This window comes from Falco naumanni, chromosome 1 (genome assembly GCF_017639655.2).
Source record: "Falco naumanni isolate bFalNau1 chromosome 1, bFalNau1.pat, whole genome shotgun sequence".
NCBI classification, from domain to species: Eukaryota; Metazoa; Chordata; class Aves; order Falconiformes; family Falconidae; genus Falco; species Falco naumanni.
This window is the reverse complement of record NC_054054.1, coordinates 12,072,219-12,096,670: the sequence shown is the minus strand read 5'-3', so window position 1 is coordinate 12,096,670 and position 24,452 is coordinate 12,072,219. Positions and strand designations below refer to the sequence as shown.

General features: G+C 45.2%; 1 protein-coding gene across 3 annotated transcripts; it reads left to right on the top strand.

Annotated features, from left to right (window-relative positions):
- Window positions 1–813: 813 nt before the first annotated feature.
- SETD7 (SET domain containing 7, histone lysine methyltransferase) lies at window positions 814–24,135 on the top strand. Of its 3 annotated transcripts, XM_040578641.1 has the most exons (8): window positions 814–925; window positions 6,243–6,372; window positions 11,235–11,436; window positions 13,216–13,405; window positions 15,055–15,136; window positions 16,262–16,379; window positions 16,669–16,826; window positions 17,827–24,135. In XM_040578641.1, exons 1-8 carry the CDS (start codon window positions 886–888, stop codon window positions 18,005–18,007), a joined length of 1,101 nt encoding a protein of 366 aa, XP_040434575.1. In that variant the 5' UTR covers window positions 814–885; the 3' UTR covers window positions 18,008–24,135. The 3 variants fall into 3 exon arrangements, 2 of the variants coding, with proteins under 2 accessions (XP_040434575.1, XP_040434689.1); XR_005825430.1 differs by lacking the exons at window positions 15,055–15,136; window positions 17,827–24,135 and having other exon boundaries at window positions 817–925; window positions 16,669–16,783; XM_040578755.1 differs by lacking the exons at window positions 15,055–15,136; window positions 16,669–16,826; window positions 17,827–24,135 and having other exon boundaries at window positions 817–925; window positions 16,262–16,553.
- Window positions 24,136–24,452: the final 317 nt, after the last annotated feature.

The window sequence follows — 24,452 nt, the reverse complement described above, 5'->3', positions numbered from 1 at the left end:
GGGCTGCTGCAGGGTGCCCCCAGGCCGTTGCCTCTGCAGGCCTCACAAGCCCCGTTGTTCCCTGGGCCTCCTCACCCAGCCGAGCACACACGCCAGCCCCGACTGTCTGGGTCACCTCCAGTAGGACATGGAGATACCTCCTGCGCTCCCCTGACAGCCTGGGAGACCTAGAAACACTCTGACTTTCCTTTAAGGTGATTCCCGCGCGTTGCGGTGTCCCTGCAGCATGCCGAGGCCTGAGGGGACAGAGCACCGTCCGCGCGTCCCCCGGGCAAGAGCCCACAGATCGCACCCGCTGCTTGGCCCCCCGCACACCCGAGGCCCAGGCCCCCCGTGTGGCGGCAGTCGGACCCCTCAACGCACGGAGCCGCAGGCGGGGGGGGTTGCTGGGGGGGGGGGGGGGGGGGGGGGCGATGTGCCTGCCCCGCGCCGGCCCCTCACAAGGTGAGCGCCCCGGGGGCCTCGCGCCGGGCTGTTCCCGCCGCCCGCGCCGCCTCGTGCCGCGCTGGCGGGACGTTCTTCGGCGGGAAAGTAACGATCTCCGCGCGCGGCCCCCACGCGTGTGCGGGGACCCGGACCCGCGCTCCCCGGCGCCGCTCCCGCCGCAGGTGACTTGGGTGACTGGCGGACATCACCCCCCCCGCCGCCGCCAGCCGTTCCGCCGTGGGGCGGGTGCGTGTGCGCGCCTGTGTCTGGGGGGGGTGTCTCCACCTTGACAGCCCCGCGCCCACCGCGCGCCTCGGCCCCGCCCTTGCCCCGCCCTGTCCGGCGGTGGGGGCGGGGGCTGTGGGGCGACTCCTCCCTCAGGGGCGGGGAGGGGCGGGGCGGCGCGCGCGCCCCCGCCAGGGTTACAGCGGCTGCGCCCCGCCCGCCGCCGCCGCCGCCATGGACAGCGACGAGGAGACGCTGGAGGAGACCGTGGAAGGTACCGGCCCCGGGGCGGGGGCAGCCGGCCCCGGCAGGCGGCAGGGGAGGAGGCGAGGCAGTCCCGGGGGCGCCGGGCGAGGGCGGCGAGGGGGGGCGCGGGCCGCCGGCGGCGGGTCGGGAGGGGCGGCCGGGGCCGGCGGCAGCGCATGACATCAGCGGGCTTATGCAACGGCCGCGCCGCCGGGCCGCCGCCGCGCACGTGGCGGTGTGTGACCGGTGCGGGGGCTGCGGGCGCCGGTGCGGGGCTGCGGCGCTGGCCTCAGGCCGGGGGCCGTCCGCCGCCGGCCCCAGCCCCCTGCTGCTCGGCGTGCCGGGCTGGGCTGCCGCCCGCCGCAGTGCCGGCCCGGCCGTGAGGCTGCGGCCCCGGAGCCTGGCGGTGACGTTTGCTCTGCTCTCGATGTGAAAAAAAAAAAATTAAAAAATATATCCGCGTCTTGCTGTCGCCGCTGTGCCCCCCCTCCCCGTGCAGGCGGGGTGCTCGGCCCGCGCTTGCCGCCCGGTGTCGTCGCGGCTGTCGGGGCGGCCGCTGCCCGGCGCTGTCCCCGGGGCGGCCGCCGCCCCTCCGGGCCCGGGCAGCGCCGCCCGCCGGTGTCCTGGGCGGCCGCGTCCCCTGGCGCCGGGACACGGCTCGGGATGGAGGATGCCGTCCAGGCGGAGCTCACCCGGCTTCCCGGGAGTGGCAGCTGCACCCGTTTGCGCTCTGGCAGCGAGGGGCAGCCGCGCCCGGAGCCTGCGGGTACCTCCGGGCCGGTGGGAAGGGGGGAGAGAAAGCAACCGGGGAGGTAACCGTGGTCGTGTACGCGGGCAGCGGGGTGGGACCCCATACCGGAGCGGGAAGGCCCATCTCGTAGGCGATGCACGCTCCCTTCGTGCCGTTGGGAGTGCAGAACCCAACCCTGTAAGAGTTTTAAAGCAGAGGCGCCTGCCTCTGGAAGGCACTGCACATGGAAACCTTGGCACGCTGCGCTGCAGCTCAACAGTAGGCAGTTGTCATCCTGCGAGGCACCCGGGAGCGCAGGTTGGTAGCCCTCGGGGTGGGTTGGTAGCCCTCGGGCAGCCCTCGAGCAGAGCGTGCCGGCTGTACGTGGAAACACCAGCTCCCCAAAGGTTCCTCACAGGGACCACGGTCCTGCCAGACAGAGCAATCCTGGATTTTCCGCTGTTGGGATTTTCAGCATGCCAAGTCAGGAGCTGGCCTGTGACGATGATGCCGGTAATTCTCACCGTGCAGCGCTGCTGGTGCCTTGTGGCAGGAGGGTTGGGCCTCAAAGCACATGTCTCCAAAGAAGACTGACGGGCACCGCAGCTTAGGCTAACAACAGATGCAAGCTAAGCGGCTGCTGCTAGGATCTGGATTTATTGTCTAAGTATGTGGCAACAGAGCCGAAGAGAAGCTTTGTTGTGTAGAACATGGTTGTGAGGGCAGGGTGAGGTTGTTCAAACGCTGTGCCCGAATAGATGGGTCTTTTCCTCTTCCTTCCCTTCCTGCTCCTCAGATCAAGGGATTACAATTTTTTTTTTGCAAAGAGTCGGTAATTTTGATCCTCATATCACAGGTGAAGCCTTCAGCCACATTGTGCATTTGCTTAGTGTTGCTGTCAGCGAAGGAAACAAGTTTTTAAAGCCTGTGCTGTGCAGCAGTGTGTATGAAAGCATGTGTTTTTGTGAGTGACACAGAAGCAGGATGCTGTTTGGGGGTGAATAGGATGGCTGGGTGATTTGCAGTTGTTACCCAGAGGAAGTTAGAAATATGACAGAAATCAGCACATCTCGGGGGGTGGGGGTGGTTTATTGTCATTTCTAGAACATCTGTCTAGCATCTTTGTGGCCAGAATCTGTTATTGAGGATGCACACTGTAGTAGTAATACTGCCAGTAAAGGGCTTTTCTCTTTGGTTTGTATGCATCGGTGGTTTTGCTAAGGGGCCCCCATCATACTGTGTTATGAGCTAGCCCCTATCAGTGTAATTCCTTTTCTTTAAAAGTTCATGGTCAGAGCTTAAGAGGAGTTATTGAGAGACCTTTAAAGAAGTAACAAAAGTGAGGTCATACAATATTTTTAAAATGTGTTTAAACATTTTGGATTTGTTTTCAGAAATGGAGGAGAGAGGTGAGAAAGGGAAGTGGAATGCTCTGCTCCCACTGAAATAAGGATTTTTTTTCCATTGACTTCATTTGAAACAGAATTAGAGCCTAAGGCCTCAGCCATATAGGAAAAGTTGCATCTATGTAATTAAACTTGAAGTTGCTTTTTTCCCCATCTATTGACTTAGAGAGACTGAATGTCTCTTGTTTTGTTGGGGTGGGGGATTTTTTTATTTATTTTTATTTTTAAATCAGTAGGGGGAAATCTCTAGCCCATTAGAAGAATTGGATTCTTTGTACTGTGGCTGAGATTAAGACTCTGTATAGAGGCCATTGCATCAAAGCTGACCATTTAAATCTCTGGGATAGTCTGTATCCTACTGTGCAAAAGTCCTGACATGCGTGCTGTGTATAAGCATGGCAGCTTTTGTGCTGGGCTTTGCATTCCAGCAAAATCTTGACAAAACTGAATAGTCACAGAGAACAAAGTTGCAAGTTTTGTGTTCTTTGGGGTTTTATTTATTGATTTATTTATTTAAATAGTATAATGTACCAACACTGTCAGTATATTTATTTTAACTCGCGTATTTTATAGAAGTTTTGCTCTGATAGTGAGGGGAAAACTCGTGCTGTGTTGTTTAGGGTTTGTCAACTTACACCAGTATACCCCTCCCACGCTGATAGAACTGAAGCCTTTAATTAAAATAATAAATGTTGACGTAGTTGTTTTTGTTCTAAAAGAGGTTTCCATGTCAGTAATTTCACTGACCTTTCTGTTACATTGACATAACTGCTGAATTTTTTTCCTTCTGCAAAAAGGGGGCTCTGACTGAATGGGAGGAAAAAAAGTTCTGTTTGGAAAGAGCAGCATGCTGCCCTTGCTGTTTTAAAGGGTTCCTCTTTGAAGTTACTAAAAGCCTTTAGTGATGTAGCTACCCTCCCTGCCCTCCCCCTCGTTTTTCTCTCTCTTTTTACTCTGTTGCTTATCTCGGCTTAGACAGTAAGCAGTGCCTGATCGGTTTTATTAACTTTTTTAAACTCTTAACTGTTTTCAGTCTAGCTTGGACTGAGAACTTAAGAGCGCAGTGATCTTCTGTGCAGTGGCTGAACTGGAAGCAAGGTGGGTCGCTACCCCCGAGAGGGGCAGGTGGGCGCCCAGCCGCCCAGCTATGCTGTGGCAGTGGGGTGCAGGGTCATCCTCCCGAACCAGCAGCAGAACAACGAAGGGAAGAATCTTCTGCCAACTTAGTGACTTGCACCGCTTGCAGAGGGTGGTTGGCAAGTGCCAGAGCAGGTGTGAGAGGAGCTTTGGGGAGCACATATGGGAAGGTTGAAGGAGGGAACCTTGGCTCTTGGATGAGCTTAGGTATCTCACCACTAGTTTCTCCTGTACACTTGCTTTCTAGGTGCCTTGTTTACTTTGAGGAACAATCAGTTAGTTCTTTTTTTCCTTCATCTATCTTTGTCTGTCTCTCATATTTTTATTTCTATCCTTTCTTTTTTCTATCCTTTTTTGATTTATATGAAATTTATTTTGGGATAGAGAAAAGTTTGGAAATATATCCTAACAAAGTATCCTGTGCAGTATGGCATTCTTCCATCAGTCATTCTGATATTAAAAGGCTTGGTCTTCTGCCTCGTAGGAGAGGGTTTCTTAACCAGATGCTGCCCGCATCCTTACCATGCCCTGTCTGTGATGTCCCTGAGAGGCTGTGAAGCATCCCAAGGAAGCTTAAGGCTGATTTAAGAAGATGTGTGTATGCGTGTGCCCTCAGGGTACCCTTGTCCCTGCAGAACCCTGTGGATCTGTTGCAATTGGGGCATGAATACATGAACTTCTGAAGCCACGTGGGTAGGTGGCTTTTCCCACTGCTGTCTGCACAGCTTGTTTTCTCTCCAGGTGCAGGACTTGAGGTTTGGTAACGCTGAAGTGTCTCCCACTGTCTGCATCAGCCTCGGCTGTAATTACTCCCCCCCCCCACTGGAGTGTTTCTGCTTTTCCATATGTGTGCTGAACGTTTTTGGTTTAGGGCGAATTTGGTCAGTGAAGAGCTCATCCCAAAGCTAGTAGAAGTGGGTGCACGTGCTGTCTGTCATCTCTAATAGGCTTTGTATGCCTCACCAAGAGGCTTGGAGGATCAGAGGTCAGTGTTTATTTAGAAACGTGGAAGAACATAAATATACACTAGCTTTTATTTATTCATCACTTTTCGTGCAAAATGTATACCTTATAAAATGTCACGATGGGCGCCTGTTACACCCGCGCCTGGTGTATCATTGTGCTGAAAGCAGCTCTGCTGAGCTTGAACATCTTCATTCTGCAGTCAGAGCGATGTTTTGCTAGCGCAGTGCAAAGAGCTTCAAGCTCACACAGGTAAACTAGACAGTAACAATTGCTTAAAACACTCTTGTTCCATTTTCTTTTGGCTTTAAAGAGGCAGATAGAGATGCAATAGGGGCCTTATCATGCTTTAACTTAATCAGAGTTGGCCAGTTGTGTTCTGTAAAATACAGACCCGTGCAGATGAAGATCCGTATGTGTTGCCCCTCCGCTTTCCCCGTGTGTGACAGCTGTAATGGGAAAAACTGACACGGCTAGGAAAGGGAAGGGGATGGGGGCATGTAATGCGAACACATCAGAAAGGCACCGGAGAGCAGCATTTAAAATATGAAACAGCAAGTTGACTGACATATTACAAGGGCATAGTATTATAGATATTACATACTTTCATTTCTTTAAATTCCTGTGGATAGGTGATGAGGTGGCACACCCACATTGTTGTAAGATATGTATTTATTAAAAGAAAACCCAAACCTTTTCTTATGCAGTGGATTGAAGTATAAATCTATTTTGTTCTCACCAGGAAATACGTATATTAGATAAAGAATTATTATATTTTTGAAGATGTGTATTAACACAAGTTAGAATAGTGTGAACCTTGATTCTTTCAGAAACATGTCTTTTTGCTTATTCTTCTCTCTCCTGTCTCATCCCTTTTCTTTTATCCTGACCCTTTTCATTTTTTATTTTGAGCAAAGTGTGTTACACAAATACAGGCTTCAGTTGTAATGAATCTCTGACCCCTGTTCCTAACAGAAATGTTTTGATGTGGATTATTGTTTTGTGCTGGGGAGCCTACTGCGTTTCAAGTGTCAGCATAGTCAGAACAGGTTTGCAATTTATATGACATTCAATGTGTTCTTTTGTTCTTCATCTGGGTTTTGTTTCAGGGCATCTAGATGATGATGGATTGCCACATGGATTCTGTACAGTCACCTATTCATCAACAGACAGATTTGAGGGAAACTTTGTGCACGGAGAAAAGAATGGCCGCGGCAAGTTCTTCTTTTTTGATGGAAGGTAGGCCACTGACACTTCGATTTTCATTCGGTATTCTACCTCCTGCTTGCAGTGATAGAAAACTAACCTACATTGATTGTATGCTGCTGAGTTTCTGGATAAACTTTCTCATTAAAAACAGTAGCTGGGAGGTTTTCTTTGCTACTGCTGTAGCCATACCTTTGTGGGCTTGGGGGCTTTGTCTGTAGCATGATGCCTGGAGTTGTTTCCTGGTGGGAGAATGCAGCAGTGTGAGCTCTTTTAGCGCTATAAAGTTATGAACTAATTAGAGACTGTAAGAACTGGGAGGTCTCAGAGCTATTGGAAATCACGCTGACAATGACTTGGACTGCGAAGTTCAAGTCCATAACTGCAGGTGGAATTCTTTCTTTGTCTTACAGCCTTATACAGAGACCGCAGCTGGACCAGGAGTGCCCTGTGCCAGACCTCACGCGCAGATGTAGGGCCTTGATAGAGATGCTTACCCTCTGCTTGGTCTTGGAAATTGTTTAGTGGTTAAAGGACTGAGATAAATACGGGTTTGTTCCCAGCTCTACCTAATCCTCTTCAAGTTGCCTGTGGCCTGATTTATTTTCAGAAAAGCCCCTATAATTTACCCTCCCTTCACTGGGAATTGTGACAGTGAAATTGGGCTAGTCTGTGCCTGTGTGTGTGTTTTCCTCTCAGGTCTTCGTTATGAACACATCTTCCCCCAACTGCAGCATTTCTCTCTGCAGTTGCTCAGAACTTCCTGCAAAGGAGCAGCAGATGTATAAAATGACACGATTCTTCATGGTTTTGCAGCTGTTGGTGGCACTATGAATAGCAACTGTTAAACCGACAGTCGTGCCGGGTCTGCTCTCCTCCTGCTCAGCTAACTTCTGAGCAGGAGCAGAGGTATTGTGCTGCCTCAGTGAGTCAGCTCCTTGTCTGTACTTGCCTTTGCAATTGCTTCGTATTGGGGATTGTGGGTTTTTTTCAATGAGAAAGATAATACATTTATTCAGTTATGCAGAAACTGATCAGGCCTCCAGACTTGGATGAAGAAAAATCCCCACTGTTGTTCGTAATGGGTGTATTAAATCTTCTGTGAGTAACTGAAAATCAGTACTGCCCAGCAACTGACCTCTCTAAAATAGCGTTCTTTTTTTTAAGTTGGCAGACAGTGTCTCTGTGGACACATGTACATAATGCTTCTGTGCTTGTTGTTGATCTCAGCAGAGCAGTTGCTGATTGTACAGTCAAAAGAAACTGACCCGCTATTTTGTTGGTAGGGCTGCTCCTCCAAGTAATCCATGGTACAGGCGGTGCTCTGTGAGAAGATTCAGAGTGCTGCTGAACCTGTTCTGTACTGCTTCAGTGTTGCCAGCTCTCCTTTTACTTTTCTTTTTTCCTTTTTTTTTAATATAATTTTTGTAACCCTTAAAAAAAATGGAGCAGTTGGCTACTGTATGACTTTGGGAACTAGCAGAACGAAAATATACAAAAATAGCCTGTGATGTGGTTTCAGGAAATGGAATGGTTTTATAAACTGCCCTAAGAAAGATTATTTTCATTTAACTAAAACAGCCTTAATTGAGCAGTGGCAGACCTGTCTGCACCCAGGCAGCAAAAGTAAGTCGCTCTCTGAAGCGGATGGTTCAGGTCTTACAATGTGTTGCAGGAAGAATGACCTGGCATAAAACAGGACATGATGTTTCCATTAACTGTGCCATGGGCAAGGCAGAGTGTTTACGAAGAAGAGAAACAAATCTCCAAAATTCGTCGCAGCGTTTCTCCCCTTCCAGTATTGTGTGCTTCAGTGCAGTAAGTTAGCTGGTTCCAGCATTCCTGGATCTGTTTCCCTTGCAGGTTGCTGGTAAAGGCTGACAGCTGAACTGCTGTAGGTCTTGTTTTTTGGGAGTGGTTGAGCCCTGTCAGACTGGCAGCAGCATAAGTGTTTCCATTTTTTCAGTGTTGGGAAATAGGGTTGGCTGCTTTGTTTGCCTTGGTGAAAACTTTCCCCTTTACTGGAATAGCTGCCTTCTTCCTGTTGATTATTTAAGGGAGTGGAAACCGGGAATGAAATATCAGTTGTTTTTCCTGCCCCTTCAAAAATGCAACAAAACCCAACATACTTTTTCAGAGAGAGAAGTTTCACCTCTGGCATACTCCCTTTTTTGGATCGTGTAGTTGAGCTTTCATTGGTGCTAATGCTTGCTGGAGTGCACTTTACAAAACACTTTGCGCAATAATTGTGAGCATGAGAGCAGTGTTTGGCACTGAGCTGCAGCTGCCATCTTCCTTAACTAGAAACTCTCGTAAACTGACATCGCCCAAAACACAGCAGAGAACAGCATTACTTTTAAGAAAAAGTTTTCAATGTTCCCATAAGAGGGAAAGGTTGGAGATCAGGGAGTTAGGGATCAATGGGTTAGGGTCTATCAATGGAAATTAGTACCTGGAAGGATATTGCAGTACGTGTATCTACCCCTCCCCATCCCAACTCTTCTCACCAGTTTAGTGTGATATTAGGTAGTGGATATCCTAGATCCCCTGTAGGCCTGGTGGGTAATGGGAACAGAGTACATACATCTGATCAGTCTTGACTTTAGTAAAACTTTACATTACCACAAACACGATAATCTGAGAAGGAAACTGGAGAAATATAGGCTAGCTCAGGGTTTGTATTAACAAGATTTTGTTTGTGCAAGACACAGAAGCTATTTGTTCCTCGTTGTGCTGGTCAGGTCTTGGTTGCAAGTACTGTGCAGGCACCTGCTGCCGGCATCATACTTTGAGAGCTTAAAAAGAGAGAGAGAAAAGGGGGGAAGTGGGGTGGAAATAACTCAAAAACTGAAAAGTGTGAAAGTTTCAGAGAACCTGACTTTTTAGGCAAGGTTGAAAGATGCGGAGTTCTTTTTTTAGGTATCTTCCTTTTGATTTCCTTAGATGATATAAGCGTTGAAAGAGATGGATCTTTTGGGCATGGTTTGGAGCTTGATACAAAGAAAGAAAACCTTGAAATTTGAGTTACGGTAAAAGAAAAGGTTGGTTTTTTTCAGTGCTGAAGCACTGTTGTCATTCAGCAACTTGTTAACTTTGACTAATACCATTAAAGGTAACAAGAAAGGTTTTTTGGGTCCGTTTCATTACATAAACCGGGGGTGGCTGCATCTTTTAAACAGTAATCCTATGTGCAGCCTCTGTGTGTGTTGCCAGAAATTCAAATCTGTTGATCTGTGATAAACTAGAGAAGAAAGCGGTGTCATTTATAGTCAAGTAAGTGCACAGATCTCTGGTGGTTCCCGTATCTGCTCTGCTCCTTCCCTGTGCTGTGATGCCCATAGCTGTCTGTGCAGCTCTGTAGTAACCTGGATCAGGAAATTCATCCGACTGAAAAGTAAAACAGCTTTCCTGCCCCTTCCTGCTCTGCATCTGGTTTGCCTTGAGGCTTTTACTGTAGTGTATTTTCCTGTGGAAACCTCAGCCAGCTTGCCAAAGTTATGTAAAAACAGAGAGTGAAGCTTTAGAAACCAGAAAGTCAATTTTAAGAAAACATTCCGTGGGCAACTCTTGAAAATCTTTTTCGTAAAGTTTTGTAAAACATGTAGAGTCACGTGCTCCCAGACACTGTTTGGGCTTATACCTTAGATGTCTGCATTGGAAGAATTATGCAGTGGAAGTATGTGTACTGCAACTGGCTGTTGGCTAAATATGCTGGGGTAAAAGCTGAACAGTTTGTAATTCCTTATGCTAGTTCTACCCTGAGTAGATCCTCTTTTACAGTTATGCTTTCATCTTTGTAGTTTCTCTCAGCAGGCTTTTTTTAAGAAAGCAAAGCAGATTGCAAGATACTGTGCCCCTGCTAAAGGGTTTGCGAGACAAAACTGAAGTGACATGTTTCTTTGTTCAAATCCAGGCAGCACGAGTTCTGTTTGACAGGCTGTGTTCCATTTTAATAGAAATACATGAAATACAGTGCTTTTAGCAAATCTGGTACAGACTGCTGCTGGGTGCATCACTAGAGAACTAATACTGAACAGGTAGCAGGTTGCAGTTTCTGCCCTGTTGTGGTCCATCTGTATAGCAGTTCAGTTTCATCTCACCAGAGGGATGTCAGTAAAGATCCAAATGTAGGAGGCAGAAAATCCTAACGCGAGATGCCTGCTTGAGCAATAATTTCATCATTGACCATGAGCATCCATTCGCTGCTGTAATTTGCTATCCCAGCCTGCAAAAAAAAAAAATTCAGCAATGTAATTTAGATGAATGATGCTGCGTCCATGCAGCGCACCCTGGTGCAAGGACGGTGTAAGTTGTTTTCTGCCTTTGGAGGTCTGTAGAGACAAGTTTCTGGTTTTCATCTTGGCTTTCCAGAGAAGTCAGGTGTACCTTCCGAGTCCTGTTCCCCTTGTCCCCCTCAGATTTTGAATTTGGAAAAAAAAAAAATGAAACTAGCAAACGGATCAGAGTTTTGGACATGGGGGATAGCGATGCCTGGCAGGGAGCGTAGGCGCTGGAAGTGCTGTCTCAGTGAGGGAGCCCTGGCAGCCGCTGCCGAGCCATACAGCGTACCTTCCAGTCCGCCTGTGCACAGCTCTGCCACGCGGCAGCCTGGGCCCTTGGAGAGAGACCACTGAGAAAAAGAAGAAAAGCTGCAATTGTTGCAGCGGTGTGCGTTTTGGGGAGGGCTGTAGGGTGCCTGGCCATAGCAAACCAGGTGTCAACAGTTACCTCCTCCTAGGACCTGGCTCTTGAAGGTTTCCCCTCAGCCTCTCTGTGCTAGTAATATGTAGGATGACGAGCAGAGGAGCAGGGTTGTGCTGCGCCCTGTGTCAAGGTTCAGGTTCACCTCTTACGTGAATAGTCTTCCACTGCTGCTTTCTTTCTCTCTTCACCAGCACCCTGGAAGGGTACTATGTCGATGATGCCCTACAAGGCCAGGGAATCTACACGTATGAGGATGGAGTGGTCCTTCATGGCACGTATGTGGATGGAGAGCTGAATGGACCAGCCCAGGAGTATGACAGTGATGGGCGGCTGATATTCAAAGGGCAGTATAAAGACAACATTCGACATGGAGTTTGTTGGATTTATTACCCGGTAAGCCTGATCACCTGCTCTCTTTACTGCAGATTAGCACCATTATGTATCATTCTCTTCCCTCCAGCTGAAACAAATACCCACCGTGACCCAGCTATCCAAAAGTCAGCACACAAAAATTTGAGTGGAAGATCTGTGCATTCTGATTTTGGATAATCCAACATAACAGTAAAAGCTCTTCATTGTTGAATGTTTGCCCAATAGACAGGATTCAGCAAGGCTGCGAGCTGCCTCCACTGTTTTCATCCTACAGGGAATCCAGCCCCTTCAGAGTGCATTTATGTATCTCCTGGGGAAGGCTGGGTGGGTGGTTTTGCCACTTTGTAGTGCTGACGGCAGGCAAGGAGCACAGGAGCTGTGCAAGGCGTTGCAATTTTAATTCCTATTCAGCCTTATACAGCACTCCGGAGTTGACCCTTTCAATCTCTGCCTTGTGCCGAGGAGGGGGAAACAACTGCATGTGATTAAGCTGCTGGTCAAAACCAAATCTATTTCTGTGCTACCTATTGCCCATACTCCATTTGCAGATTCATTTCAAATGCTCGCCATTGATTGTTCATTTTATTTACTGGTTTTCACTATTGCTATTAGGCACGTGTTAGAATCAACAAATGTTTGGTGTATGCTGCCAAACAAGTAGCAGTTTTACTGTACTGTATAAAATACACACAGCTGACCCTTCAGGTCATATGTCTCCTGTTTCATCTTCCAGCTGACAAAGTGTTGCTGTACCTCTGGAAATGTGGATATTTAGAGGTTGTTTATCATTATCATCTCACCAGACTAAAGGATGCAAGGTGTTTCAAAACTACCTTTGCCATGGAAGCAATTGTATATGCATGGTTCTGTGCATGATGCTATGTGCACACATTTTTACCCAAACTTAAGGTTCACTGTTCCTTACTATGCTGTGTTTGAGGCTCTTTCATCCTTGGAATTGAGCAAAATGTTGCCACTATGAAATAGAGTCTGTGCACAGTGATCTTGATCTAAACCAGTCTTGTTTCCACATCACACCTGCTGTTTTTGCTCCAGAGCATTATTTGAAGCTGTCCTTTTTGAAATATACACCCTAAGTTGTTAGACCTGTGCTAATCTATGCATCTCTGCAGAATTCTGCAGTTCTGTAAATAGACCTAACCGGAGTGGCAGGAAGATCACAGATAGCAAAGCCCAGGGCTAAAATGTGTATATCTGAGAGAGGAAAAGTGTTGCTGATGATGGCTTTCAGCAAACAATTGTTCTCATCAAGTGCCACCTGACACTGTGGGGTGATGCTGGGACAGAGAAACTCCAGTCGTCCAGCAAATAATTTTTTTTTTTTTGATTGACTCAAATCTTTTGATGTACCATGAATTAGCAGTAAGCAAGGCAGCATTTTAATTTTTTTTTCTTTCCTCTTTCCTATGAAGCACAGCTTCATACTAAGAAAACACAAAATTTGTTTGTGGCTTTGGGCCTTAGTTCATGGATTGTTGACGTAAAAATGTTGCCAGTTGAAATGCTGTATTTGTGTCACATGTAAGGAAAGACCTTGGGTATTGCTGATTTGGAACAATGTAAAAAACTCTGTTCGTTTCTTTTATCGGTTTTATCCTGGCTGGAATGACTTCACCCAGCTTCCTCATGTGTCTGTTTCCCACTCATTTTCACGATCTTGCATCTGAACTTACTGTAGCTTAGACTGCTGCTTTAAAAAGTTGGGGAGAACCTTTTTCATGTAATGAAGATAGTAGAATATAGTAAATGCTCTGCCTTCTTTCTTGCTCATGCTTTCAGGATGGAGGCAGCCTTGTGGGAGAGGTGAATGAAGAAGGGGAAATGACTGGAGAGAAAATAGCCTACGTGTACCCTGATGGAAAGACTGCATATTCTGGAAGGTTCATAGATGGAGAAATGATAGAAGCAAAATTGGCGACTCTGACATCTGTAGAGGATGGGAAACCTCAGTTTGAAGTAGTACCAGGCAGTAAGTTCAGCTAACACAGAAACTTGTATTCTTGCTACCAGCACTTCACTGCAAACAGCTTGGCTTCCAGAATGTTCCTCGTTAGAGACTCTAAAAGTCTGGCTGGGATGAGATAAGAAGTCTGTTAGTGAGAAGCCCTTTTAAATTGTAGTTGGACAGAAAGGCACGTGGAGTGATCCCTTTCCTCTGGGAACAAACGGGAAGTGACCCGTGCGGTGATGCTGCTGAACTGCATTTCATAACCCTTCTCTTGCACGCTCACGGGCTCTGTCCTGCTCCTCGTGCACACCGTTACCATCTGTGCCAGCAGCAAAACCTGCTTAACTGTATTAATGCTGGCACGGTTACAGGCTGTGTTTTGTTAGTAAAATAACTCAAAGAGGAGAGGGAGGCTGTGGTTTGGTTGTAGCTCTGTCCGTGGCATTTGTGCAAGTGAATGTTAGCACCATGAATATTCTGGCATCTGTGTTACAGGGCTGAAGGGACACGGGGATTGCGATTAGTGAGCTAGATTGGGTTGTTGTGTAATGGTGTGACTCACCAGCACCCTCCAGTCTATCAAGTCCTGCTGGTAGGAAGTGGCTGTGAAATGGTTGGGGTCGGAGTGGTGCCTTCAAGCTGTGTAGCCAGTACTCCTTCTCCAGGGCAGTGGTGGCTTGGGCCTATAGTTCTGGAGTGACCTTGTCGCTCTGAGGCGTATGCGATGTTTTGGAGGTGAGTGGGTTAAGCTGTGGATAGGGCCCCGAGTAATAAACAGGGACTATGCTAACACATGCACTGTTTTGCCAGCAAAGATTGTTTCACTGGATATGAAATAAGAACGTAAAACTCAGTGAAAAGGTGTTGAGAAGCAAATGCATGTGAGTTTTTATTTTTCAAATCTCTCAGTTGCAGTAGCAAATCAAAATTTAAACGTTATCTTCTGAGAGGGGACAGTTGTGCTTTATAAATAGAATTTAGTTACATTCTGGAGGAAGCTGCCTTCAGCTAGGACAGATCTTGGACACCAGGGGCAATGGCCTTTCATCGAACTTCGTAATATTCTGCCTTGGGTTTTTTTCCCCCCATCTTATTTCCACCTGCATCTTAACCTAACTCCCAGATAGTGCTCTGGAAGTTGATTGGAGAAGAATGTAAGGATATAATTAGAGCTGTACCACTGAGTTGCTTATTAATGGCAGGAAACAAATGACCGTCGCTAGTGTACTTTGTGATTACTGAACATTACCTTCTGGCTGAAGTCTCTTCAGGATTTGGACTAGAAAACATTTTATATTTGAAATATTTTTTGTAATTAATGTGTTATTGAATATATCCTTTTACATTTTACTTTTTAATTTTGAGACTCTGGAAGGATCAGTTTTGAAAGGCTGTCCAGTCCTTTGAAAGTTAGTAGATTGAAGAACATATATATCACCCTTTTGTGATAATACTGCTGCTCCAGTATGTTGAGGGGAAAAAATAATCAAGAAACAGTGTCTCACTGAAGACCTCTTACAGGTGCAGTTCTGTTCAATACCCTTTTTTGGAAGCGTAACGTTTATTTCTTGCAGTCATTAAAATTTAATTTATGCATGTCTTGATTAAGGGTTGTGTGCTTTCGGTACTGCCAGTTAGTTTATCTCCTTTGTTGATTTCTGTTTCTTTAGGCCCAGTGTACAGCTTTGACAAGTCTACTTCATCCTGCATTTCTACAAATGCGCTTCTTCCTGATCCTTACGAGTCAGAGAGGTAGGCTTTTTTTTTCTCCCCTCTTGCAATATTGTCCGTATTTCTTTGCTGTTACATTTCTAGGGCCTAATTTTGCAAACCTTTTCTCATGTAAAATTAAAAAAAAAAAGACACGTAAGGGTTTGTGAAATGGAACCTATTGCTGCACATCAGTCAGTGATTGACTTGAATTTCTTTCCAATTCACGCAATAAAATTGCACTCACAGATAGAACACAGGATAGAACACAGCTATACTTTTCAAGAGATTAAACTGGGATAATTTCATAGCATTTCAAAGACATGTTCAGTCAAGTCCTGGACTCTAGTAATAGTTCACATCTATGACATTCTGAGCAAAAAAGTACGCTATTCCCTATTTTCTATATGTGTAAGTAGGTTCAGGTTGCGGTGTGCTGTATTCGGGGTGTCTTGCTGGATGGCATGCATTGTATGAAGTTTTCTCCCCTCCCTACAAATGCAGCAAAGTGGCAAGAGTAAATCATTAATGCGACAACCCTGTAATCTCAAAACGCATTCCTCAGCAATTGTCTCATTGTAGTCAGTCAGTGGTAACCTCTTCCATGGCTATTCCACAATTACACTTTTTATCTAGGCGAAGAAGCTAAACTGTCTATCTCTGTAGATACTTCGATTATATTATTATATTCGATTATATCCTTTTCTGATACTCTGAAATAACTGACTAGTAAAATGCTGGCATTAATTTGCGTCAAGTGCTTGAGGATCTAAGCTTCACCTTGAAAACTTTTGCTCATCTGTGCATGTACACACCAGCAACCTCAGTGTAGTGGGGGCCTCTGGGATTCTGGTATGTTATTGAGGGTGTTCCTGAGTTGAAGCCACCATTGAGGAGTAATGATAGATTGGCACTTAAAAAGAGTAAATAATTTCGAACTAATAGGTAAAGTCAGCCCCCACTGCCCACAAAATCTCCATTTTACCAAAATTAAGAGAATGTATGGAAGAGGGGAAGAAGGAGTTGCATTTGGAGGTGTTGAGTCATCATTATTATTATTAGTTTTATTATTATATTGAAGTATTAGTCTTCCTGCCAGTAGTGTTGTGATAATACTTCTTGAAAACTGTAGCCAATGACTAATTCCATGTGGTTTTCCCCTTGTAGGGTGTATGTTGACGTCTCTCTCATTTCCAGTGCTGGAGAAGGATTATTTTCAAAAATAGCAGCAGAAGCCAGTACGGTTATGTCCTTTTACAATGGAGTGCGAATTACACACCAGGAGGTAAAGGAGAGAAAAAAGTCAGTCTGAATTTTCATTGCTCCTTCTGAAATCAACATCTTATAGTAGGATTTTATGCAGCACCCTTTCCACCCTTAACACTTAATGTGATGGAGTTTAATTGAAAGAAAGTGCATGTTCACCTATGTATACATATATATAAAAAAAACAGTGGTGGTTTGTTTCTTTTTTAATGGCTTACAGAAAAAGCTTTAGATGCGTATATTTGAATGTTTGCTGGCAAAGTTGAACCCTACACACACACACACTGGATTTTTGCCTTGCAAACTAGGTAGACAGCAGAGACTGGGCCCTGAATGGAAATACAATATCCCTGGATGATGAAACTGTCATAGACGTGCCAGAGCCCTACAACCACGCTGCCAAGTACTGTGCCTCGCTGGGGCATAAGGCCAACCATTCTTTCACTCCTAACTGCATCTATGACCCGTAAGTAGAGTCCCATGTTTGGGAGTGGGAGCTGCAGCTGGGCAGTCTGGGTTCACAGGGTGTTCCTGGGCAGCTGGATGAGGAGCAGCCGGTGGGGCTGGGAGTGACAGGTCCAGGCACTGAAGGAATTCCCGCTCACCTGGGCCCAGTTGGAAAGTGGCTGGCATTGTGGGTGTTTGATGTCTCTCGGGCCTTCACACCATGGAGTGTCTTGAAGTCTGCAACTGTTGTTAATTTTATTGTGAACTTTGGAAGCTGCCTCTTGATTCTAAAGTCCATAAGCACAGCTCTAAATCCGAGCTTGACTAGGACTGCACTCTGTTTGCTGAACTACAGATGCTTGATCAGCACCATCACATGTGCTGGCATTTCTGACACTCAAAAAATAAGCAATCTGCTGCTCTGCAGTTTGTGTAGAGCACTAGGAAACTTTTAATGTTTACATATGCTTAAGGGTATAAATATTTTCATACCAATGTACAAGCAAACACCTGTGGAGATGTGTATGTAGACAATAGTTTTCCTTCATTAAATAAGCCAGCTCCCTTTACTGTGAGGCCCTGGGAGAAGAAGCACAAAGTACGTTATTATTGTTCAGTAGATAGTGTGTAATGAGGAAATGAAGATGATCAATTTTCCATGCTCTCCAGTCTCTCATAATCTATACTGTCTTCCTGTCATGCAGATGTTTACCTCTGCGAGCCCAAGGCATGTGGCAGTGATTAACTTTGTTTTATTTACGTATTACAGACAAGCAATATTGCAGGACTGGTGAAAAAATTTCCAATAACAGAGCTACACAAAGCTGCTTTAATATACCAATATTTTGGCCCTTATTATTTAAGTATTTATAAGGTTGACTCAAAGCAATCAACTTATCTGACACCAGGTTATGTGATACTACTCTGAACTGTGAGCGACTTCTGAAACTGTAGAAGGGGCTGACAGAGTCTGTGGATTGACAACTAAGCTTAGCAAAGGTGTTTCACTCTTTGTCTAGGTTTGTTCATCCTCGTTTTGGGCCTATCAAGTGTATCCGTACCATCAGGGCTGTGGAGAAGGATGAAGAATTAACAGTGGCTTATGGATACGATCACAACCCAGTTGGGCAAAATGGGCCAGAAGCACCGGAGTGGTACCAGCTGGAACTGAAAGCTTTCCAGGCTGCCCAGCAAAAGTGAAATGGGAGTTCCTTCTCTGTTCAGCAAACTGAAATAGAAACTTGGATCTATGCACTACCTTTATACTGAAAACTGGACAACCAGGGATTGTTCATGCTGTTGCATCATAACTTTGCATTCTGTGTTAAGAGATAAGTTTCTTGCATACTAACTAGGTTTGACTGTGTTACTCATAGCAGATTTAAAATTAGCTAGCGTTGCACCAGTCTTATCTGGAGAAATTATTTAATATTCTATACGAGATGTGATATTCTTTAGTAGCTTCTGCTTTTGCACCATATGCAAAGATGCCAAAAGACTAGACAGAAAACTAAAATGGGTATATCGTTCACTTTTAGTCGGCAGACTTAGTGTCGTTCTCTATCTGCCTAGGCATTATTGTGCAACTGCATTTTGCATATATGCCACTTGTGATGATAACAGTAATATTTTGATATTCTCTAATAGTAGCATAATTTTGCCTTTTTAAACCTTTGATCTGAATCTTGCAATAGAGCAGTTTATTTATTAGCATATAGGAGGCTGGGTTTTAACTCCCCTTTCCTCTTGTCTGAACGTTGTTCTTTCTACAAATCCTCTTTTGCAGGAGAAAATCCTTTCTAACTAGTGGAAAGGCTTGTGTGTGTATGTGAGAGTGCTGTGTGTTGGTCTCTGTGGCTCTCTAAATAGTATAGCAACATGTCCAAACCTAATATTTATCTAGCCTTTATGGCTGGCTTATTTTATTTAATTTATGATTATGACACGCAAATGAAGCTGTTCTTTGCATGAAGATTTTCTGAAAGGAGAAACAGATTTGCTTTTTGAAGGACTTTCAGAAGTACATGTTCTGGAAGGCAAGCACATTACTTGCATTAGTGTCTGTGAGTTGGTTTGCGTTTTTCACCAGTTCAAGTGGCCAGTTCTCAAGGCAAAAATTCTAGCAATGAGATGCTTGCATCTCGCATGAATTCTCATAAAGGAGGTGTATGTATCTGAGGGCAGGCTGTAGTACTTGGTTAAGGAGAGCTGTATCTTTTGTACGTGTTCAGTTGACAAAGAATATAGCCTTGTAGCCATCTTCTAGTAGTACTGGTTTAAGACACAGTAAATTAATATAGTATGAGATATCAAAATAAGGTGTTTTTTTTTAAAAAAAAAGATACTAAAAGATTGTTTTTGAAAGACAAACAATGAATGTAAAAACATCACTCACCGCTCATATTTAGAAACAGCCGTCAATCCATAGCTGCTTTGCAGCCAACAGTGGGGGCTTGTGAATATTCATCTTCAGGGCTGTGTTCTGGGGTTTTTCAGGGGTAGGAAAATTGTTGTGCATTTTTTTCAGGTACTGTACTGGTCTTGCCTAATGCTGTGTAAGAGAGAAATAATGTGTCATCTCTGTCTGGATACTGGAGCCCTTCTGGGACTCTGATGCTCTCTTTTGGGTTTAGCAGCTTAGGAAAAACTCAGATGCATTTGCAACACTTTCTTGAAATGTTTGTAGTTTTAAAAGTTTGTATATATGTAACATAAACAATTTGGAAATCAGACCTACCTTTCTATTGCAACACGTTGGTTGGTTGCTTGAATGGTTGGAGGTGTCTGGCTGTCTGGGGAGCTAGACATGGAGAATGTGTTGGGTTGGTACCTGCAAGTGGAAGGGTGAGGTTGCTGGTTTGTGCAGTCTGAAAATCCTTGCTTTGGTACCTGGACAAAGTTAGGAATTATTAATAAGAACCTCTCCGACTTGGGGCTTTGTTTAGTCCTTGTGACTGAGAACAGACCTTTTCCAGCACCTCACCATTTAAGCTTGCACAAAAGCTACTCTGTGCATGTGCTGGAGAGGGGGGTGAGTAGGCTCAGGGCTTTTTGATACTCTTCCAGCAGTGATCTGAATGTGAGCTTTGACACCACCCATCTCCTCGCGCTGGAGACTCAGGCCACAGATCCGCTTCTCATCTAGGGCAGGTGGCTGGCAGAGGTGACAGCTCAGGGACTCAGCTGAGTGTGCAGAAACAGAACCAAGCCTCACAGGTGAGTGAGAGTTGTCAAAGGCCGATTGGCAGCACAGCTTCAGCACATGAATCTCAGAAAGAAATGTGCATGTCTTGATCTTTTCCTACCTGCCCACGGGTCATTATTTTACAACATTGCTGTTTCAGCCATTTGCAGAAAAGCGTGCCTCTCTGGTAGGAAGCTGTTGGGTGCATCTTGTGGGTTATTCTGCCAGGATCGTGAAGTTTACAAAGTTGAGGCTTGTGTTTAAGTGCAGGGAAGAGGAGAGGGAAGATACATGACTGAACCCTGCTGTGAATGGATGGGAATTCCTTCCACAGTCTTGACAACCTGCTTTGGACTGCTGGCCTCTTTGTGCCCACTAGAGAATTGTGCTTAAAATGTTCTGATCTCTAGAGCTCCTTTGGCTTCATTCCTGATCAGTCTCCAGTTCCTCTATCTCCTCTTCGTGTTGAGTTGCTTACGTTTTAATAGATTTTACAGTCTTCATATTGCCTGATTTTTGAGATAAATTCAAGATAGGTGCTCTTTGTGCATCAGGTTTGAAGGCTGCATCCTAGAATAGGGAAACTGTAGGGGATAAAAAGGCACTGAGGTATCCTCTGTGTGTTCTCAAAAGCCGTTAATTTGGCAACAGTCAAGAAGCTTCTCTTGCTCTTGTGTATGCTTGTAAGCCTGGTAGTATGCCACAGCTGTGACTATTGTCTCTGTTAGCTCTACTGTCCTTTTTCTCTCTGCTCTGTTAAAATCTACTGGTCGTCCTAGCAATCCCTTCTTCCGTGACCAACCTTCTATAAAACTTGTGATTATAAAGCTGCTTTGGCTTGATTCAGGACCAAGCCTTTCAATTTTTTGTTTGCTTTTACTTTGTGGTCTGGTAGAGTGGAGACGGTCGGGATGTTTTTTACCACTGGGTAGCAAAAGGGCTCAGGCCGCAGTGTGTCCTTCAGAGGTTTCTGAGAGGTGTGCGTTGGCAACCACAGATTCAACCACAGGTTAGTTGCAGAACTCCAAATAATGCCTTAACTTGGTCAGCGTATTGCAGCTCAGCTTCTGGGGCTCACTAGGTAGCGAGACCAGCTTAGCAGAACAATTTATCAGGAGTAACACGAGACCCACACCAAAACACGGTTTGAATTTGGAGCAGAGGAAGCAGCCATTTTGCTGAGCTCTCCGTTTGAGCCTGTTGGACGCAGCTGTCTGTTGGTGAATATGCAATAAGGAAGGAAGCTCCACTTCTCAGAGTCTGGCCAAAGACCTGTCCTGTTGGCACAGAAACTGGAAGAAGAGCTGATGCCTATCAGCTGAGCCTGGGTGAGCAGCTGGCTTTTGGAATACCTGTTGTGGCTAAAGAATGGCATAAGAGAACCTGGAACTGCTGCTTTTTTCAGGTATGGATCAGTTCCCAATGTCTGCTTGGTCTGCAGTGCTGCACATGGCTCCTCTGTGACGGGAGGCTCGTTACCTGAGCTCCTTTGTGAGAAGGAGCCTCCATCAGCCTGTATTAGAGGCTGCTGATTGTTTCTATCTCTCTCTCTCTCTCTGTTTTTTTAATATCTTAAATGGATCTTCCTGCTACGGCAGCACTGTGTTTTGTCACCAAGAATACAGAAGCTTAATTTTCTGGAGAAGCGGTTAATCTTGGAGACAAGAGCATGAGAAGTTACAGCTGAGAGCTACCTGCTGCTGGGTCACTCCTGGATAAGAGGGAAAAGGGCTTAGGCCTAGGAGAGGTGTCTCAAGTTGAGTCTCATGCTATAATTTTACATTTTGGAATCTACTAAAATACCTGGTTTTCCTTCACAAATCTGAAAAGGCTTTTTTTCTTTTTTTTTTTTGTTAGTGATTAAAAAAACCGTTAACCTACGTAAATATATGTAAGTCTTAACTGTTGAAAAAGTCAAAGGAAGTCCATGGGTATGGCTTTTCAGTGGTCAGAGTGAGAGCTGTGATAGTTTTCTGACTTCTTCCGTAGTTGCAACAACACCCGCTAGGATGGTGCATGGTTTTGCCCGGATGCAGCTCCTGGGTGACTCATGTGGGCTTCAAGACCTTTGGGAGGCCGATTGCTCAACCTTGCCAGGCTGCATGGTCTGGAGGCGACTCGGTGGCCTTCTCCTTAGTTCACCCTTTTCGGGTGCAGAGCTTTCAGTGTTGCACACAGTTGGCAGTGGCTGGAGTTTCTTTCCTGGGGCTGTTGAATTACGATGCTGGTGTGGAAGCAAGAGTGCCATCAGGGATTTCTCACCCTCTTGCCAGGCGCTGGAGGAGCAGAGTAGCCAACGCATCCCCTCTGGTATGAGAAACTGAGAAGTGGTAGAAATTGCCACTTCTGTTTCCTTCCCAGTTGACTGCCCTTGTCCTTTAGTCAAAACCGGTGCTCACCCCTTCAGTTGCGCTAGGAAGTGTACGGTGTCACTTCTGTCCCGGAGACCTCTGTGATTTCTATCCTTTCACTCGATTTGATAGTCTTTTTGGAAAATGCTGCCGATGCAATGAGGTAAACGAGTTGTACAGAGCTGGTTATCTGCTGCTTTGTTTTCCTCTGGCACAGCAGAATTGCTGGAGCTATGGGTGCCTGAGGACTTCGCCTCGAAGCACTTTAAAAAACAAACAAAAAAAACCCCACACAAACAACAAAAAAACCAAACCACAAACCAATTGCTTTGAAAACAATGTTGCTGAAGTGTCTCCTTATGTGCTGAGGTGCTGCATTAGACGCCTCTTCCTCACTTACACCCCACGGTTGTATGCTGAGAGCATTTGGGCGAGGAACGCAGGCGTGGGAGCAGTTTACCTGTGGGTGTAAGTGGGCTTCATGCTCACCTGCGCCCAGGGAAGAACTTGTTCCTTTTACTTTGTGTATTGGAAACACGAGAAGTAGTATTTTTGGACAGAGCATTTCTAAGCAGTCTTATAAGGGAATTCATTTATTTATTTATTTATTCTTAAAAGAAAAAGAAAAAAAAAGGTGCAAGATTGAGTGCATGTTTACTTGCCCCAGATCAAAGGTTTTGAACACTAAGGTCACTATCTGTTGAATGGACCCTCCTCTTGGCGCTCTTCTGTCTTCAGGCAATTGAAGCTCCTGCCCTCTTTCTCTATCAGTTTTACTGTAACTACTGGTTTGGTTTTATTTTTCCTTCCCCAAGAGAAATATATATACAAAAATTCTAAGCAATTAAACGTTCAAGCCATAAAATCATGAGTGTGGGAAGACCCACTTCACAAGTTTTAACATAATTTATATGTAAAATGATGTTTGTATGAAATATTTTCACGGTAGAATGAATATTCAAAAACAAAAAATCTGGTAAGATCTAAACCAAATTTAAAAGGATGTCTTTTTGTAAGGTGCAAGTGTAATTGATTACCAGTAAGTAGATTATTTTTTTTTTTAAAGGGGAGATGTAACAAATGATCTTTACAATTACAAATGGTCGTTTCTGCTATTTGGGGAAGTATTTATGCAGCATTAAACATGGCTGTCATAAATAATTGCAATAGCAAGGCCAGTCACATCTTCAGGACATACCTCTCAGCTTGTCCCTTCATGATACTGTACAAATGGAACCATCCCTCCTTTCTGCAGATTTCCTCCTAGGAGACTTTTTCCTACTGTAACTGTACTGAGTATAACTCTTGAGCTAAGATCCAGACTAAAATTGTGTATTACTTAACAGTTTCTGCTGGGCCTTCTGCTATTTTAATACTCTTTAGCCCATAATTACTGGGTGTCTCTGTTCTGAAGAACTAAGTGCTAAAGAATAATCCTTGGGGTAAGCTTATACATGTGTTAACAGTTAACCCCGGAGTATTTAACTTGTATACAGTACTTGATAGGTGTTTTATGACATTTGTACTCGAACTATGAGCCTTACTGAACATCTGTAGGTTTATTCATGACTTTTAAAAAATGGATAACTCTAAGAAAGATGTTTACATGAATGATGATTGCCCTTCCTTTGATGTTATGAATGAGGTTTTTATAGTGTGTTTGGGTGTATGTGCAAGGAAGTAAGAAAAATGTTTCTGGGGAAAAATAGACTTGACAAACATTTGTAATAAGTGAATTTTAAAGATTGCTTTAATTGCGCTATGAAGGCAATGCAGATATTAAAATATTCAACGGAACTGTCATCTCTCGTTGTTTATCCTGGGTTTGGGGCATCTGCGGGTCTCTCCCCCTTGCTTGTGTGCTGTGTAGTTGCTTTGCAGCCATGGTTATCCCGATGCACAGAGGCAGGATTTGGTGCGCAGGTAACACGCTTCTAGGCCACATCATATTAACAGCAAACGAACAGCAGAACACTCCTGACACCACCGCTTTGTTGTTCTTCTGGTACCTCTGCTGCTTTTGTTACTCCCTTCTCTCTTCACAGTGCACGTAACGCTGGCTTTATTGTGTTGTGGTATGGAAGGACGTCTTGCTTGCGTATGCCAGAAT

Bases quoted from the DNA above. Each gene is read 5' to 3' on its own strand.
- SETD7 (XM_040578641.1), top strand. From the start codon at position 886: ATGGACAGCGACGAGGAGACGCTGGAGGAGACCGTGGAAG. The intron at 6,373-11,234 runs GTAGGCCACTGA...TCTCTTCACCAG, and splicing joins TTCTTCTTTTTTGATGGAAG to CACCCTGGAAGGGTACTATG. The intron at 16,827-17,826 runs GTAAGTAGAGTC...CTCTTTGTCTAG, and splicing joins CCTAACTGCATCTATGACCC to GTTTGTTCATCCTCGTTTTG.